Genomic DNA, 18,446 nt, shown 5'->3' on the forward strand with positions numbered 1-18,446 from the left:
AACTTGTAGCATGTTTAACAAGCAAAAAATGTAGCGCAAGTATGCTAGCATTGTCATTATGAGACTGGCGTGGTTGCTATGTTAGCCTAAAGATGGCAAGGGTATACAGAGTCATGCTATCGGCTTGTAAAATTCAGTTAATTTTAGTTTTGCATCATATTTCATTTTAAGTTCCTCTGACTTGCATGTTTCACATTTCATAATAAAGTGTGCTCTAATGAAGCTCAGTCCTGTATGTCGGCGGATAAAAGAAAAAATCACAAAACCAGGCAGATTTAAGCACATCAGCTTCTTATACTCTTATGAAAATAGCATTAGGTTGCACTGTTATCACAAACATTCAGTATTTTTTCATCGTATCTTAAAATAAAAACAGACAAAATCAGTAACAGTTGTAAGTTTGCATGAAGGACAAACAAGCCAAGGTTTTCAATAACTTAAGATGTTTTGGCTGATTATGAATTATTGGACACAAAGACCATTTTCAGTGTATCTACATGTTAATAATGCAAATATAAACAGAAACAATATCTACTTTAAGTTTTTTGTTTTGTCCCTTTTTGTTTCCTATAAATGAAATGTTTTACATGAATCAGCAAATACAGAGGGGGCGGCTGGAGAACAATACGTTGCAGTTAAATTGTTTCTACTCAAAGTGATCAGTGGAAGAGAGACAGAGAGAAACAGATAGATGCTTCTACATGAACACTGAGATGCAGGACGGACATGTAGGTGTGCGCAGGAGTCTGTACACACTAAACACACATGCACACACTTTTTTTTGGAATACAAGTTAAACACTGCATGATCCCGGGAGGTCACAGAAGGTCTTCTTCTGCCACCACGATGCATCGTTCTGATCTCAACCTCATCGTGTTTGCAGCATTCGTTTAGAACTTAACCCACATTAAGGGCAGAGGTTAATAAATATGAAACACAGCACGTCTCAGGTGCAGAGCTACTACTTTGTATCCGGATAGCACCTTTTTCTTCACACCTCTGGTTAGATGTGACGCTGCGAATGCAACATTTTTATCTTTGATTTATCTGTGATTCCAGTGTTTGCATTGAGTTAAATATAATTAAATATGATTAAAGAGAGACTACGGCTGTTTTAGGGAGCTAATAAATGATATCAGGCCTCAGTGCGGGAAATCTACACAGCTTTATCTTCCTAACGCTGATCCCTCTGTGTTCTATAAGACGTAAAAATACTGCTAATTTCAGTCACCATCTTATTGCAGCCAGTTGTTGATTGTCTCAAAGATTATCCGATCACAATACGAGATTCTTCATCGACACAAAAGTCCATTTTTAAGTCTGTTTTTCCACTTTGTAGTCCAGTCGGAAAGTCTTTCAGCAACACTGTCATTTAAACACCACTATACTTGTATACTATACTTGTTCTGTCCTCGTATAAGTGCAGTTTCTCTCCGTTGATATCAACAATGTTTCAAAAAGAGTTTTGAAATTGCACTTTTTTTTCCACAGTTCTACAGCGATGCAGTTTCAGTCCCCCACAGGTGTCGTGCTTCCACATCTGTCAGTCTTCAGGTTGGTCTATGTCGTTTGAGAGGTCCACCTTTCGTTGATATTCCTTTACCCTCCTCTTACTCCACGCAGGTGTAGTTACAGGTTCACCAGACAGTCATTAGTAGTGTTACGGAGGAGATCTCACAGGACGAGCAGGTTACCAACAAGTGAATACATACGTATATGAAGGGAGTCGCTCTGCTGCACATCTGGATCCACAAGTTGCCTTTGTGGCCCTGAAGGAGAAACATCAGGAGACGTGCGTCAGACATCAGTCATACTGGCACAGGTAATAAAACAGGAAGTGCATTAATAATAAGCACAGGTGGGAGAGCTTTTGCTTTTATGCATTTGACGGGAATCACTGATTATTTATATTTAGCATTTTTGCACGTAGGGATGGGTATAGTTAGGATTTTATCGATACCAGTATCAATACTGTTATTTATCGATACTACTCTCCATCATTTGGTGCAACAAATAAAAGAATTTTTAAAAAGTCTTTATCAGGATGTCTGATAATGTGGCTCTGGAAGAGGGGTCGTAACCGGGGTTACGGGCTGGGGTCCTCTTCCTACAGTAACAACAGTTAATGTAGTTACAGTAACAATCATAAGCGATACAAAAATTGTTTTCTGGTTGTCATGGCAACTCAACATTCACACTTAGGCAAGCTTAGGCGTTTTAACTCCATTTTTTATTTTGCTATCGCAGCCACCGGAGCTCGGTGGCTGCACTGAGGACGCACGAGCAGTAACGCGAGCAACAGCGTTAGCATTAGCCGCCTAGCTAAAGCAGTCAAACACACTGCACTGCTTCAGATTTTAAGGCTGTTGAACTTGTGAGGTTGCTCGTGTTCCCCTCTTTAGACGCAGCTCCCTTTTTATATACATTGCACAAAGATGCACCAGAGTTAAATTCGGTAACGTGAGCCCAGACTTTGGAACGCTTTGCTCTGCCATATAGCCCTACTAGACTTTCTCCAGCATCAGACCACAACAATGTAACGTCATTGCCTGACGATGGATGCTTCGTCATCACTAGGGGACGGACACCAGGAACGTTAGAATGAAAACGACATTAAATAAGATGTAATGTTTACGTTAAAGCTAATCGGTGCTGTCACTACCGACCAATCACGTACCGGTACCGAAAAATTCCACTCTCGATACCCATGCCTAATTGCACGTCACCTTTCCAAACATCAGGAACAAACCTACAAGAATGGCTCAATGACACATAGAAAAGACAGTTCCTTGGCGTATCCATCAGTGCGTACCGAGCACGACAGGAGTAACACGATAGATTAGGGAAAAGACGGATCCAGACGAAACTGGACCGCAGAGAATAGATGTTTAAAGAATGTGATGCAACATGGCAGAAAGAACAAGCCAATTGGCACATCCGAGCAAGACATTAAATCTATATAAACTCACCTTCTACATCAGCATCGCTCTCATGGCCGCCTTGCTGATCCGTTTACGGTTCTTCCTCATCCTTTTCTTTGGACGGGGGGCGGGGGGTCTGGGGCCTTCAGGAGCCGAGGGCTGCCGCGTTGTCGTGGTCGATGTTGTCGCTGTCAAAATAGGATTTACAAATAAACAAGAATCTAAGACTTTTCCCTGCCGGCTCTGGAGATGTGGTCATTTGTTTTTTTTAGGGTTTAATAACGTCTCGTACCTGGTTTCTGTGTCGTTATCGTATGCAGATGATGATGATGTTTACCATGCTGGTGATGTTGACTATCTGTTTCTTTCTGCCTATCCTCCTCCTCCCGTTTCAGCTGCTGCTGCCTCAGTATCTCCTTCTCTTGGTCCAGCCTCTTGTGGAGAAGTAGAAGCTCCTTTCTCTCCTGCTCCAGTCTTTCCTCCTCGCTCTGTAAAATCCTCGCCTCCTCGGGAGTCTCATTGTCTCTCCGTCTCCCGAGCTCTCGAGGCTCTGGATTTGGCTCCTTGGTCGGTTGGAGCCTGGTCCCGACTCTCTCGCTGGGGGCGTTTGTGGGTTTGAATTTGATTGGAGGATTGTGAGTAACAGGGTGAGAGAACCCACCAGTGTGGCCTTTTGTAAGTTTGGATTTGTCTTCTTGCTGTAATGGACTTTGGGTTTGTGTGTCCCTGCTCCCCTCAGTGTCTTTCCCTTTAGTACTGCTGAGCAACAACCCATCCACACCTTCTACCACCTTGTTCTTAACTTCAGCACCAGCGTGATCCACCGAGGAAACATCCGTGGTGCCATTTGAGATCTGACCGCTCTTCCTCTCCATGTTCTCCGGATTCTCGGGTTGCTCTTTAGTCCCAAACTGTCTGGTGGAGTTTTGCGTCCAGTGTGGAGAAAGAAGAACAGCCCCTCCAGAGCGACGCGATTCCTCCCTGGCCAGGCTGTACCCGTGTTCGGGCTGAGTGAAGGAGTCTCCTCTGGGGCTCCAGTTCTGCTCCAGGAGGTCCTCCAGGTGGGCCCTCTGGTTCTGCTTCAGCTCGTCCCACTGATGGAGCTCGTCCTTGGAGTGCACCTTGACCTGAGACAAAAAAGTTCAACACAATTCAATAAAGCTCAGTCCACTGATGCTTGACTCAACATTAAAGACTACCAGAAGATGAGGAAAATGATAATATATGTAAAGTGTTCCAGGCAATGCTTTGGATATTTCATATCATTTTCTTGTTATGACATGATAAGTTTGGATGGCCAGCTCCACTTGGACAGTTCCAACCCCAGAGCACGCAACACAACTGCTGGTACTTGCAATATCAGGCATTGACTACTGCAGCTCCCTACTGGCAGGCCGTCCTGCATGCACATTCAAACCTCTGCAGATGATCCAGAACGCAGCAGCGCGACTGGTCTTCAATCAAGCACATCACTCCACTGTTCATATCCCTCCACTGGCTCCCAGCCGCCACTCGCATCAAATTCATCAGGGTCCACACTCCCTCCCGCCCACTACACTCCGCAAATGAAAGGCGCCTGGTACTCCCACCACAACAGAGCCCTAAGTCGCTGACTAGACTCTTCTCCTCAGTAGTCAACCGGTGGTGGAACGAGCTACCAAACTCCTTTCGGTCCACAGAGTCCCTTTCAACTGCTGTTATGTGCATCCGGTGAACTGTAGGTATGTTGGAGTGCTTTATAAACATTGTACCGCCCATATATCAGTCATTTCTTTGCTTGGGTGGCAGCAAAATGCTTCTGTATTGTTTAAGTAGAAACAACAAAAAGTTATCCTCATAGGAAAACTGATTGTGTGCCACCTCAGCCTTATGTTTTTGCATTCTTAGGGTCAGCAGTACATACGGTAGACAAACACACGTAGTGCTGCTTAGTATACTTATAACTGATCCAATAACATGCGAGACAGTGTTCGTACTGTACCTGTGAGTGTCCGTGGCTGAGCGTCTGGTTGCGATGCTGGTGGTTGTGCTGTCTGCGAGATGATTTCCTCTTGTGCACGGGGGGACGAGGAGCGGGCTGACACCGGCACTCCACGTGATCCACCACCGACACAACCGCTTTGGCGTAAGTGGGTCTTTTGTTGACGTACTCTACCTTCATCACCTGGCGAGGATTAGAACATCAGATATAACACAAATGTAGCAAAGCCTGTGCAGGATCTTGCGGGTATGATTATTTGTGTGTTGTTTTACCTGTAGGTATCGGGTGTGCGTGACAACAGGGACACACTGCAGGCTCTTGGTGTTGCAGCAGCCGGAGCAGCGCTGCACCTCGACGCACGGCGGCCATAACAGGAAGTTGGCGTTGCTGCGGTCCAACATCGCCCGTGTGACCTCGACCACCTCTGTGCGAACTTTACACAGAGCCTGCTGAGCCGGCTGAGCATCTGAGGGACGAGACGTGGAGGGAGTATGAAACACAGGACCGCTGGGCGCTCGCATGATAAAGCAGTTCTGCTTCTTTCTGCAGTTTTGTTGTGTCTCTGGTCGTTCTGTTTCTCTTTGCAGTCATTTTATTTTGAATCTTTTTCTTTAACATCTTTGGTCGTTTTTGTCCTCTTTATCATCTCATTTTGGCTTTTTGAAATGTATTTTTACATCTCTAGTTGTTTTGTTTTTCTCTGTAGTAGAAATTTCTTTCTGTCTTTTTGCAATGTATTCTAGTTTTGAGTTTGTTGTAGTCCAGTATGTCTTTTTGCAACTTTAGTTTCACAATTTTGGTAATTTTTTGTCTCTTTGTAGCCACTTTCTGTCTTTATGCGTTTTTTTCTTTAACATCTTTGGTTTTTTCTTCTTTGTTGTCTTATTATGGCTTTTTGAATTTTTTTAACACATCTCTCGTCGTTTTGCGTCTCTGTGTAGTCCATTCAGTCTTTTTGCATCTTTTTCTTTAACATCTCTGGTCGTTGTGTTTCTCTTTGTAGTCCAAATATGTATTTTTACAACCTTATTTTTTACATTTTTGGTCATTTTTGAGTCTGTAGCTGCTTTCTGTCTGTCTGTTGTTTTTTCCCTCTTTGTTGTCTCATTGTGGCTTTCTGCAATTTATTTTTACATCTCTAGTTGTCTTGTTTATCTTTGTAGTCCATTTACGTCTTCCTGCAACATATTTTAACATCTGTAGTTTTGTACTTTTGTAGTCCAGTATGTGTTTTTCCTGATTATTTACATATCTCTGGTTGTTTTATGTCTCTTGGTGGTCCATTTACATCTTTTTGAAACTTTTTTTCACATTTTTGGTTGATTTTTTGTCTCTTTATAGTCGCTTCATGTCTTTTTTTCCCCCCATCTTTGACCACTTTTTGTGTCTTTATAATCTTGTTATGTCTTTTCACAATTCACAAGCAGCTTTGTCTCTCTGTGGCTGTTTGCCGTGTGGTTCTGGTTTAATTGTGTCTCCTTGTGGTCATTTTGCATCTCTTTCTGTGACATCTCACAGGTCAAGCTTGGGGACCCTCTGTTGACCTCCCGGCCTTTGGGCCTGTGCCCAGGAGGCCCCTTCAGTAATCCATCTCTGTGTGTGAGGATGGCTGGGTGTACTCGTGTTAGTATTCCGACCACACTGCACCTTAAGATGGTCTTTTTACTTAATTTGACTATTTGGACAGCTAACACCCGAGTTTTGTACGTGTTCGTTGAATCAATAGTAAGAGCAAAGCGCACATGTGGCTCCATGGAAACCCTCCCAAGTTGCTTGGAGATTAACTCCTGGCAGAGATGAGAGGCCTAATTATTATATATGTGTGCTAATGAAAGCAGAATGCAACATGCAACAGATGCAAATATCCTGCACGGGATCCGCTACAGTTCCTTCACCAGCCTGCTCTGTTTGAACAGCACAAGGACACATGTCAGAGACCGGGCCCAGTTCACACGAGGATTAATGTAGGATCATTAGTATCTCCTCATGCAGCAACAAAGTCGCCCATAGTGTCGTAGATTGATGTCCAGTTATTCAGACATCTGCTTTATCATGAGAGCGAGAAAAAGAGGTTAATGGGAAGGATTTTAGCGTGTCACTAGAGCCGTGCTCGTCACATCAATCAAGTCCCAGGAGACTCGCACACGGTCCTCCTCTGATGAGGAAGGAGCGCTTCAAGGTTCACGAGGAGAATCAGGAATCCTCCGTGCCGGCACAACAACCGTCTGTTAACGTGTTTATGAGGTGTGAATTCTCAGACGTGGTGATGTCTTTGTCTGTCGTGATGCACAAACGAAGAGTAAGTAAAAAGTAAGAACAGGGGGGTTTTCTCACCGAGGCTCCGTGGTAGTCTGTGACCTCCATTGGCTGCAGAAGTCCCGTCCTCCTCATCTGAGACACAACAAGAAACAAACGCAGCATGTAACTCGTGTTAATGTGGAAACTTATTTATGACCGGTCTGTTTCTGGCATGGGGGTGTATTTTATTTATTTTTGTTGTGTTTATTTTCACAACTATGAAGCATGTAAACCGACGCCACACACACACACACACACACACACTACAGCATTTATAGCTCGAGCTTATTTGTAATGCCAGTCCCGAGGTGGGCCTTTAAACTAGATAATGCATCAACAAGAGACAGAAGAAACCAAACAATAACACAGACAAAACAATGCAAGATACAAACTATAACACAACAGGAAGCTCAAGATCATGCATGACTGACCCTCCTTCAAAAACCTTCCAAACCCAAACCTGGCTTTAAAGCCATCCAAGAAAAAGTCACCAGAAACCAACGTAAAGTCAAAGGTTACAGAAATACTATTAAAGAAACAAACCATTCGGGCATTTCCTCCGAGCTCCAAGAAAGTTACACAACCAATAAAATGACCCCAGTCAGGATCCAGTTAAGTTAAGTAACATGTGAAGAAGCTGAGGCCTTGTAGAGCAATCTGTATGTGGGTGTGTAAATGTGAGAATGTGCAAGAAGAGGGAGGCGGGGGGCAAAGAGGGGATTGGGGGGAGTGCATGTGAGAAGAAGAGAAACATCTTGAGTAAAAGTTGCACTGCTCATTTCTCCATTTGTTTGTCTGTGTGTTTCATTACCGCTGATGTTTACAAGTAAAGATTAGGGTAGAAGAGTAGCTCCCTGATGTTGTCAGTTTCTTTTTTAGTATAACTGAGTTATTACTCTCTCAATTTTCTACCATTAAAATAGAATCTGTTAACACCACATGTGATGTCTGTCCAACTTCTGAGGGAGTGAGAAAACTTGATTTAGATTTTTGAGCTTTATTTTGAAAGGGTCTTAGAAGCCAAAAGATTGTGCAAGCTTTCTTTTTCCATACAACAATATACCATAATTTGAAATGAGGTAATAATGCGTTGGAGCTGTATTGTTGGAGAAAAAATACAGCACATCACTAAAGTAGAGTTTTTGCTGCATTTTAAAGTCGAGGTGAAATGAAAAATGTCATTTTAATCCTTTCAGATCACATCCCCTGTAATATTGTGCATCTATTTGACAATATAGGCCAAAAAAAATCCATTTCTTCGTATTCTTATATCAAAATCAGATCGTTTTTTCTTCCGGTAAAACTAAATTTCACGCGTGCTTACGTAGAGTTAGCACCAAACAATTTCAACCAATATGCAACATTTAGCCGCAGAGCACCAAGAACGCTCGGTCAGTTAGCTAGCTACTGCGCTGTGGAGAACGTCTGTCTACGCCCACTTCTCAACGATCAAATCAAATCCCTCTAATGATATGTCCCGCCTGCACGTCCTGTTTCACTCGGAAATGCGTCACGATACGGAAGCTAGATACTCTCGAAATGAAGTTTCAGCTCGACTTTAAAGCCTTTTGCATTTTATTTTGAAAGGGTCTTACAAGTCAAAATGTTGTGCAAGCTCTCTTTTTCCATACAACAATATACCATCATTTAAACTGAGGTAATAATGCAAAAAAAATACTCTTTGTTGGAGGTAAAACCACAGCATATTACCAAAGTAGAGTTTTTGCAGCATTTTAAAGCCTTTTGCATTTTATTTTGAAAGGATCATAGAATCCCAAATGTTGTGCAAGCTTTCTTAATTCATGCAGAAGTATATCATCCTTAAAAATGAGGTAAAAATGCATTTAAATAACCTCATATGGAGTTAAAAAAACAAGCAATAAACCAAGTAAAGTCATGTTCTTCTTCTCATAACAAAGTTAAAATCTGTGTCACCAACATGTTATTTCTCATATGAATATGTGATAAGTGTGCTCCTGATACAGGACATTTAGGATGCATTAGGCTCCATAATAACCCCCTCCAGTCTTGAGTATGTTTGCAGCGTGTGTAGAAGCAGATTGAGCTGGTCTTTACCTACGGAGTCAGAGAGCAGCAGCAGCTGAAGGTCCTCTATGGAGGAGATGGGGCTGTTTCTAACCAGCTCCACCAGCGCTGCAGGCAGAGGCTCCCCCTGAAACACACACACACATATAAACATTCATATGAGACACATTTCACTCTGCACTGTCTGAGAACATGATGATGGGAAAAAGGAGAAGGCGCACGTGACTGTAAGAATAGATTTTTGAGCATTTCCCACCCAGCGTCCCACCGGCAATCATTTCACATGTGTTTAAGTTTGTAAAGACATTTAAACCTGCTTTTGCTCATAAATGGACAGATCTTGAAAAATAAACACAAAAATAACAACTACATCGAAGTTTGTAAAGCTCTCTGGGGCTGTTAGAGGTTTGTTTACATCGGTGAGACATGATTATGAGGCATCAACAATATCAGGCTGATACCATGATACCTCCACACCAGCAGAGCAAACCCAAGCAGCAGCTCCACATTGTGATTCCACAGCCTGAGTGTGGGTTTAACCCCCCGCGTCATTAATGGGTAAGACAGCCAGCGAGAGGAGGGGAGAGGAGGGGGGAGTATTAACCAAAGCAGACACACAATGGTCACTAAGAGCGGGGTGAATGACTATTGGCGTTGTGTCTTCTCATCTGCTAACATTTAGGGGTCAAAGGAGCCAGGAAGGAGTCAGGAAGTGGGGGAAGGAGCGATACAGAGAGGAGGAGAGGAGAGGAGAGGATAATGGATGAATAAAAGACGGGTTAAATCGGACACGGATCAGACGTGGGTCGAGACACTTCCTCGAAGGTTGATGTGCTTTTGCAGCTCGCGGTGAGGCAATCTGAGGAGACAATGTGGTCTGGAGGTGCAACGATAAACAAAATAAGCTGCTTAACGCTGAAACAAATCATTTTGTATCCTTGTTTTTAACTTATTCCTGTCGCTCTGAAATGTGTCATGTGTTGTAGTCGAGTTAAATCAGTGCATATCTTATATTTATGTGGATGTTTGGAAGGCGATGCAGGTGACGATTAGCTTTAAGCTAACTCTGGTGCATTACATCCAACACTTCTGTTTCTGCATTGTCCCTTTGCAAGCAAAATAAATAAATAAATGAATGAATGTTTTAAAATTAACATGCATAAGCTTTCGGGATACAAGATGTCTAAAATATTGCACCCCTTCACCTCTTTCAGTGTGAGAATCCGTTGAGGTTGTGCAGAGAATAAGGATCCCTACAGGGAGGCAGGTCTGAGCCAAAGGAAGCAGCCATCCATGCATGAACGTGTATTCTCATCCTGCCTGCACTACACGCCATTGACTTTCCCCCATTGTTTGTTGTTCAGCTTTTCACAGAGTCAAACTGTACGGCGGGGAAATGCCTGCTGTATTACACTAACATCTCTATTGCAGAGCTGCCCGCGCCCCCAGAGGAGTCATCAGGGTGATTTCTTCCCCCTCCGCCAACCGAGCAGATCTGCCCGCTCGACTAATTGTGTCTGATGTTAATTATAGGATGTGTGCCTTTGTTCGCAGTGGTGCCTGCCGTCACGGCCATTTGTGTCTGAGCAGGAAATACTAAATAAACACTTGGAGTCTGATAAACAAAACAGATGTAAACACATTCAAAAGCTGCAGCCAGAAGGAAGAAATGCCACATGGATTATTTTCAACTACAGGATGAAGAGTGTGAGACATTCAGAGAACACTCTATGCTGACATAATTAACCTGAAACCAGTTGATATTTTGGGGCTAAAATCGGTGCATTGACACATGATACCGCTTTTTAGGCAGAGGCTGCAACCAATACTGGTCCCGGTATTAACAACTCCAGATAGCCTACATCCAATATATCTACATGATAAAACAGCTTTTACACAAAAGAATGTAATCCTTCTTAAAGTGGTAATCTCGAGGATCTCAGTTTCGTTCTCTTTGGTGGCACCTATGGTGATAAACAGGAATTGCAGGAGCACACTTCCCAGATATCCAGACAGTGCTGCATGTGTGACGTCCACGGTTGGCTCTGGTTGTAACTCTCCTCGCCTTTCCTTTTCAGACTGTTTGCTTCATCTGAGCGTCGAGTTTGTTTCTTTTTCTTTGGATTTTCACTTCTTGTTGAAGTTGTATCTGTAGTCATCCATCTTTTCTTTGTTTGTTCAGCCATAGTAGATTACTGTTTACTCGCAACACTTGCAGAGACCGGAAAAGCAGCCGCTTAGCTCCGCCTACCCTCTCCGGCAGACCAACCACTGCTGGCTGGTGGAAAACGCGTCACTAACTGGACGCCGCTTGTGATTTTTTCCGCGAAAGTCACCACAGACACCCTGTCTGTAATACTGCAAATGCAAAGGCTTTCATCAGTGGGCCATAGGCTCAATCACCATTGTGTTACCTCATTCGGCGATAGTGACTTAACAGACATTTCTTTACATGAAAATCTTCCAGATTATCACTTTAAAGATTAAATATTGTATTTAAGATGCAGTGACTTTCCTCTTTGCGTATCTGAGAGTTTGTCCAGCCTTATTTTTGTGAATGTTACAAGCTTTCTAAAAAGACCCTTATTTTGATATAATCCAGCATCTGAAGCCAGCTCACCCCCCCTCAGGGTCTATTGGACATCTTGAGGAAGGCCAGGTACAGGCAGAGGCTGCAGGAGGAGGAGGAGGAGGAGGAGCGGGAACGTCTAATCGTACTTAATTAGGGGCTCGAGTTTGCTGCCGGCGCAGCAGCAGCAGCAGCACGTGCGAGCTTCCACATGTAGCCTTTGAAACTCTGCTTCCACGTGCACACTGCTAAAAAATAAATGTGACTTTAATTGATTTCTTTGTCATTGTTTTTTTTCTGATTTGAAGAGACGGGAAATGTTTGAGCTAGAAGGTAAATAAATCCTTCCTTGGTGGCCCAAAATTTAATGTATATGCCAATTATGTGGCACTTAAGCCTGGATGTATATGATACACATTCACACATAATAATGTTCTTTTTATAAGGGATGTACAGACTCCATCATTTCAGAGCTGCCGTACTATAACTTTAAAATAAGACTTGGGGGAATTCCTGGTTGTATACATCAAAGCCTTTGTGACGTTCTCCCTCTAAAACCCTCGGCCTGTCATATTTGCTTTTACATGTGCTGCCTGCAGAGGCCGTAAAAAGAAAAGACGGGCTAATGACAGGAACTTAAAGTCATTCATCATAAGTGTGTTTCACTCTATATTTGCCTTTATGTGACTTAGATTATATGCAAACACAAACTGTTTGTTCAGTGAATGAGAGGAGGAAGAAACACTTGATAAGAAGCTACATGGATTATATACCATGCAGATGTTCAGTGTTGCATATTTCTTCAATTGACATCCTATAGTTTCAATTACTAAGTCCTGGAAGAAAACCAAAAGGCTCCATCTGACTGGATGAAACAACTTAAACAGGAGTTGTTCCTCCTTTAAGGTTTGTTCCTTTGACTGACTTGTGTTTTGACCCCATTCAGTTTTTCAAGTGACTAACACTGGCATTGCTAGTGGACATGAATCACCCGGCTCGGAAGCACTGATTAAATCTGCATCTGAACCAACATCTACACACTCCATTTAGACAAAAGAGACTGACCATATAAATGGCGGCTATTGTCAAGCCTCATTTGACCCTCTTTAGACCCTCAGTTAATTTTTCTCTTCCTGTTTGACCTCAACAGAAAGTCACACTTTGCCCCCCAGCTCCTGCACCCATATTTAACTACAGCCTGTTTATTTTCACAAGTATTACAGAAATATTTATGTGGAATTAGTTAGTTAGTTAATTAGAGATGTTCAGATACCATTTTTTCCTTCCTGATACCGATTTTGATATCTACAGTAGGCCTATTTAGGAGTATTGACCAATACCACGTACACCTTTAATACCAGTGTGATAAAAAAATATGCTTTATCATCTGTCCACTACTAAGCCTGTGTGTGATATTATTGCTATCATTGTTTGGTGTAAATAAGCACAATAAAGGAATCCTAAAAACCCTGACAACAACCTAAGCACTTAAAAATAAGCTTAGCTAGCTAGCTAGCAAAACTCAGCACGCAGCCCCTCTTTACCTTCTTTAGAGGGACTGACTTTTAACATGATACTGCTTTATATTGTTTTTTTTATTGATAAATATCATCTTAACTTTACAGAAAAAAATACAGCCTTTAAACGTGTGATTAGAAAGCACTGCTAGCTAACGTTTCGCTGGCTTTGACTAGCATTACACTCTCTTGCTAGCAGCCAAGGTTGCTCTTTGCTGCTTTAAAACAGCTGTTGCTTGTAGCTGCCATTAAACATATTATTTTTGTTTACTCTACTTATTAGAAGAAGAAGAAGAAGAAGAAGAAGAAGAAATAGAAACAAGTTCATTTTTCAGGGGGGAGTTATTTACGGTATTAAATAAGCGCATGGCGCACTGGCATACAAGCTAATACCAGACTCTGCATTTTAGCTAGTTTTGGGGGCATTTCTGATTCTGGAAAATAAACAACTCTATCTGTCATCATCTGCAGTATTCCTGTCACAAACTTCAAAAGCCTAAACATTCAGTTAAAAAAGTAATGAGGTTCTGCGGTTGTCTCCATTAAGACATCCAACATTTAGCAAGGCTATAACTTACATTGTTTTGATGCCTGACAAACTGAACATATTAAAGCCGAAGCTAAAAGAAAGTGTCCCTGCAACTTCTGACTCTACAGCATGATATTAAAGTATGATAATAATGAGCACTGACATGATTTAAGGCCTTGCTTAACATCTGGAACAGCATCCATGAACGCATCACTTCACCACGTGCAGCAGCCAGCTGTGAACGAGCCTATCATGGCAGCTTCTGTTTCCTGCCTCCTCATCAGTCAGAGGACGACCTCTGCATGTGTGTGCCCCTGGGCATCCATTCATAACGCCAGTTAATGGCAGGAATAACAGTTATTTACTGCGAGGATCCCAACCCTCTCAGAAGAAATGAAAGGGAACGACTGGAGTTTGTTACGAGGCCAGACTGAAGCAGGTGCACCGACTTAAACGTTATAAAAATCACCTGGGTTTGATTATCGTGTGGGCCTGTAATGTGTTTATTAGTCTGCTCTTGATAATAACTAATAATTCATGTTTGAAAGACAATAAAATATAAAATAATTATATAAATGAACATAATGCAAGTTGAGGTCATTCTTGGGAAGTATGGTGCACCGTTACGAGAATTTCAACATTATGCTAAATTCATTTAAGCTAGCGTAAGTACATCCTTTCAGTGCTCGGCTAAAATGTTCAATAAAACTTGTGTTTTTACAATTTTCTAACATATTTGCAGAGTTAAATATGTGAATAAAGTTGTTACACCTCTAAAATTCCTCAAACAGCTTTAAAAAAAGTTCCTCTGATCGATGTAAACTCACCTCTGCGACGCCAAACCGCAGACACGCCACCAGCAGCGCGAGCAGCAGCTGTACCCACGAGCTCATCTTGCTGCCCAGCCTCGAGCCTCTTCGACGGACCGGGCATTTATGGAAGCGCGAGAGTCCCTCTCTCCTCAGCACTGCGCGCGTGGGGACAGCGGCTCGCCCTGCAGAGCTGCGCGCGCGTCGACTGTTCGCCCGCACCGTTGTCTCTCTTCAGCAGCAGAAATATCCGAAAAAGGAGTAGAAGTAGAAGTGGAAGTAAAAGATGATGAAGGCGCTCGTGCTCGCTCAGACACAAAACTTCCCTTGTGAAATAAAATTCCAAGAAAAGAATAAAATTCCAATTTTTAGTTGAGTTTCTTTAACGTGATGTTTAGTTTTCTAGTCCACCTTGCGCAGAAGTTTTCGGTTAAAAGCGCGAATCTGAATCGATAAACGTAATCAAAATGAGAATTTACGACATTTCCAAACATCAAAGGTCCAAACTTGTCAAGACGAAACTTTCCAGGACGCTCATAAAGTAAGAAACTTTAAAATATTCCAAGGATGTCCCGTTTTCTTTCAAATACAATCAATTAAAAATCCCAGTGACTTCCAGTCCTCAGTGGCCCCTTTAACCGTGATGCGTTTAAAATAACGTCGCAGGTCAGCTCGATAGTTTGTCGTCCTCTTCTTCCAAGGAGTCTTATCAATACGCAGAGCTCTGTGTGGCTCGGTGCGCCTCAGCCCTGGACCTGCCTGATTACGCAGCGCTCATGATGATGGTGGTGGCGGTGGTGGAGAGGGGTACAGCAGATTTCCAAGAGTCTGCTGCTGTTTCTTTGCTCCACAGTATCTCTCTCCCGCCCCCTGCCTGAAGAATGGGTGATAATCTTTGCACAAAGAGTCCACAAACGCCTCACAGCAGCCGCTCTGAGCAATATTTCCTCTGAATTCCTAGTGAATCATTTATGCAGATATCCACGAGGCAGGGCCAACATGTGGGTTTGTCTGATGATCTGAATTTACATGATCTGAAATTATATACCACTCACAGTTATCATAAGTGTTATCAACTAAAAATGTCAGTGTTTAAGAGCAGTGAGCATGAAGTCATTCTACTTTTTCCAAGTATTTACGTTTTCAAAAGGAAATATTAAGACTTTATTTAACAGTTTAAATTCAAGATAAAGATCTTATGCCAAAATATGTAATATGATGCATTTTAGTAGATTATTTTACTTAACAAAACTTACACTGAGTTAAACACACTGAGACAAACAACAACTGTAAAACTGTACTTACTCATTAAGTCTAAAGGATATTTGATACTATAATATATGACTATTAAAATACATGCATGTAGTTTTACTTTAGTGAGTTTTTGAATGCAGCACTTCTGCTTACAATGGAGTTCTTTCCAATTGAAACAAAATACTAAATACTTCATTCATTTTTATGGATACACAACATTTTATACCTTCATTTTCGAGATACTATAATACATAATAATTTAACACTCATAGTATTTTTTTCTGCACATTATTTTATGTAGTTTTACATCAGTAAGTCTTTGAATGCAACACTTTAACTAACAAGTGTGTACTTTCCAATTGATACTGTATAAAGGAAGTATAATGTGCTGCATTCAAAGGCCAACCAGCTAATTAATACTTCCTCCATCACTTTTATACACAACATTTTATAATTACACCCCTAATGGATAAATTCAGGTTCTAATGCATGAATAACAATGCACCTGTGATCAGTGATGACAGCTTCAAATACCTGTCTCTGAATATTTGTGGTAATAATAACAATTATTAACAACTGAGATACTTTTCTATGTGAGTTTTAACCGTTAGCTTTATGCAAAATATGCATTTTTGTGACTTGATCAACCTGCGATCACTGTTTTATTCATGAAATGTACGTCAAACACAAGATGCTCTAAGCAAAGTCCACTCGTATGAATGACCTGTGATCCTTAAATCGGCCTATTGCATAACAGACCTTTATGCATGCTGCTATTGCTGGAGAGGTCACCGCTGACTCCTCTTGTTACCTCAGCATCACCGCTAGCCGGGCGATCAGGACACAAAAGGTGTTTCTAAATATCACACGAGTTATTCTCAGAGTCCTGACCTTTGACGGTCGCTTGTGTTTGGAGAACATTTCTGAACAATGGCTGAGGGTGACTCTGCGTGTTCAAACTCAAACAGAAAATAGTGCAGAGTTATAATAATAATACGTGACAGGTGGAACAATTTAAGAGTTTTAATCATGGGAGAAAAGCATCAAAGAAACAGACTGCTCAATATATATCAGAGACGTATCCTCACTCAGACTGTTCAGTACTGTAGCCACATGAACAATGTCCCCAGAGTCAGTGAAGTCTTTTCTTCCAGTTCAATCACGGCCCAGTGAATAATAGGATGCCATTGTTTTTCTAACAAGAGTCGATGGAGGAAACAGCATGAGCTTTGGGGCTATATTTACACTCCGTTTCATATTCGCACGTTTGGCCAAGGCCAGTGCTGGTGTGGACGAACAATTGGGACTTGTGGATACCAGCGCAGTGAAACACGAAGGAAACGATGTTGATGTGGAGTGAAATGATCAAATTGTACGACAAATGTTCAATCTCATTTGAACATTTGACATGCCTATGTTCAATCTCACTTGTACTGCTGCTTTTTTTTTTTTTACAAAGGGAAGAATCTGTGGGCTTGATCTCCAGGACTTTAAGCACTCTAATCTGAATAAGATCTGCAACGTTTAAGGCCTCAGAATATTTTTGGCTTGTTCAAAAATACGGCTGTTCCACTTACGGCCCATTTTCATTTTCCCAGCCTTTTTCTGTTGCATTTGTTTTATCTTGTTTGTTTGACTTTGCATTGTTTATGTCTTTGCAGCGAGTTTGCTGTTAATGCATTTGTTTCAGCCTTTTTCAGCATGCTTCTATTGTTGTATTTGTTTCGGATTATTGCTCAAGGTTTTGAATTTGCAGCCAGTCTCCCATTAGGGAAATTTTAAGGGCTGTTGCAGCACATTTCACCCAGGAGACCGGACATTGTGTCCTAGTCAATGTTGACTAGTTAATGTCGAGTACATTCAAAATGTACCCAATTAAACCCATAAATGTGATGTGACTTTCTTAAACCTTACGGGGCTTAAACCTAACAAGAGTGCAACATGCTTGTCTGGAACATACTTGTCCTTTAAGATCTTGGTGTTGCATATGACACAACTGACAATCATATCCTGTTACAGAGACTAGGACACTTAGCCGGCATTAAAGCAACCACATTTTGCTGGTTTAGATCGATCTCAGTTTGAAAATGATAACCATTAGTCTTTTAGAAATGTCAACGTTACTTACGGAGTTCCACAAGGTTCAGTGCTCGGACCGATTCTTTTCACATTAAATACATGCTTCCTCTTGGAAAAATCCCTTTACAGAGACAGAAGAACTTAGTTGGCATGAAAAGGAAGCACAACTTTGAATCCTATTTATCAGACTGATATCAGTTTGTATATGTTAATAGATCTTCTATAACTACAAAGTTAGTCATGGAGTTCCACAGGGTTTGGTGCTTCTTTTTCAGCTTATTAATATGCTTCCTCTAGGAAACATTACATACATTTTGATGGTTATGCAGTCATGATGAAACCAATAAATATGTTTTTTCCCCTAAACCTTACCAAGTGGTTATGGTGGCGATAACCTATGCAAACTGCAACATGTTACAAGTAGCAAATGACCTCCTAATTGA

General features: G+C 41.7%; 1 protein-coding gene across 1 annotated transcript; it reads right to left on the minus strand.

Moving 5' to 3' along the window:
- Positions 1-274: 274 nt before the first annotated feature.
- pdgfbb (platelet-derived growth factor beta polypeptide b) lies at positions 275-15,359 on the minus strand. Its single transcript, XM_069675760.1, has 8 exons — positions 14,689-15,359; positions 9,277-9,373; positions 7,237-7,293; positions 5,175-5,368; positions 4,903-5,085; positions 3,214-4,048; positions 2,970-3,109; positions 275-1,769 (listed from the first exon to the last, which is right to left on the minus strand). Exons 1-7 carry the CDS (start codon positions 14,752-14,754, stop codon positions 2,973-2,975), a joined length of 1,569 nt encoding a protein of 522 aa, XP_069531861.1. The 5' UTR covers positions 14,755-15,359; the 3' UTR covers positions 275-1,769; positions 2,970-2,972.
- Between the last annotated feature and the right edge of the window lie 3,087 nt (positions 15,360-18,446).

Source organism: Semicossyphus pulcher, unplaced genomic scaffold (genome assembly GCF_022749685.1).
Source record: "Semicossyphus pulcher isolate SPU_LCO1_2020_fin unplaced genomic scaffold, fSemPul1.0.p SCAF_25, whole genome shotgun sequence".
In the NCBI taxonomy this organism is placed as follows: domain Eukaryota; kingdom Metazoa; phylum Chordata; class Actinopteri; order Labriformes; family Labridae; genus Semicossyphus; species Semicossyphus pulcher.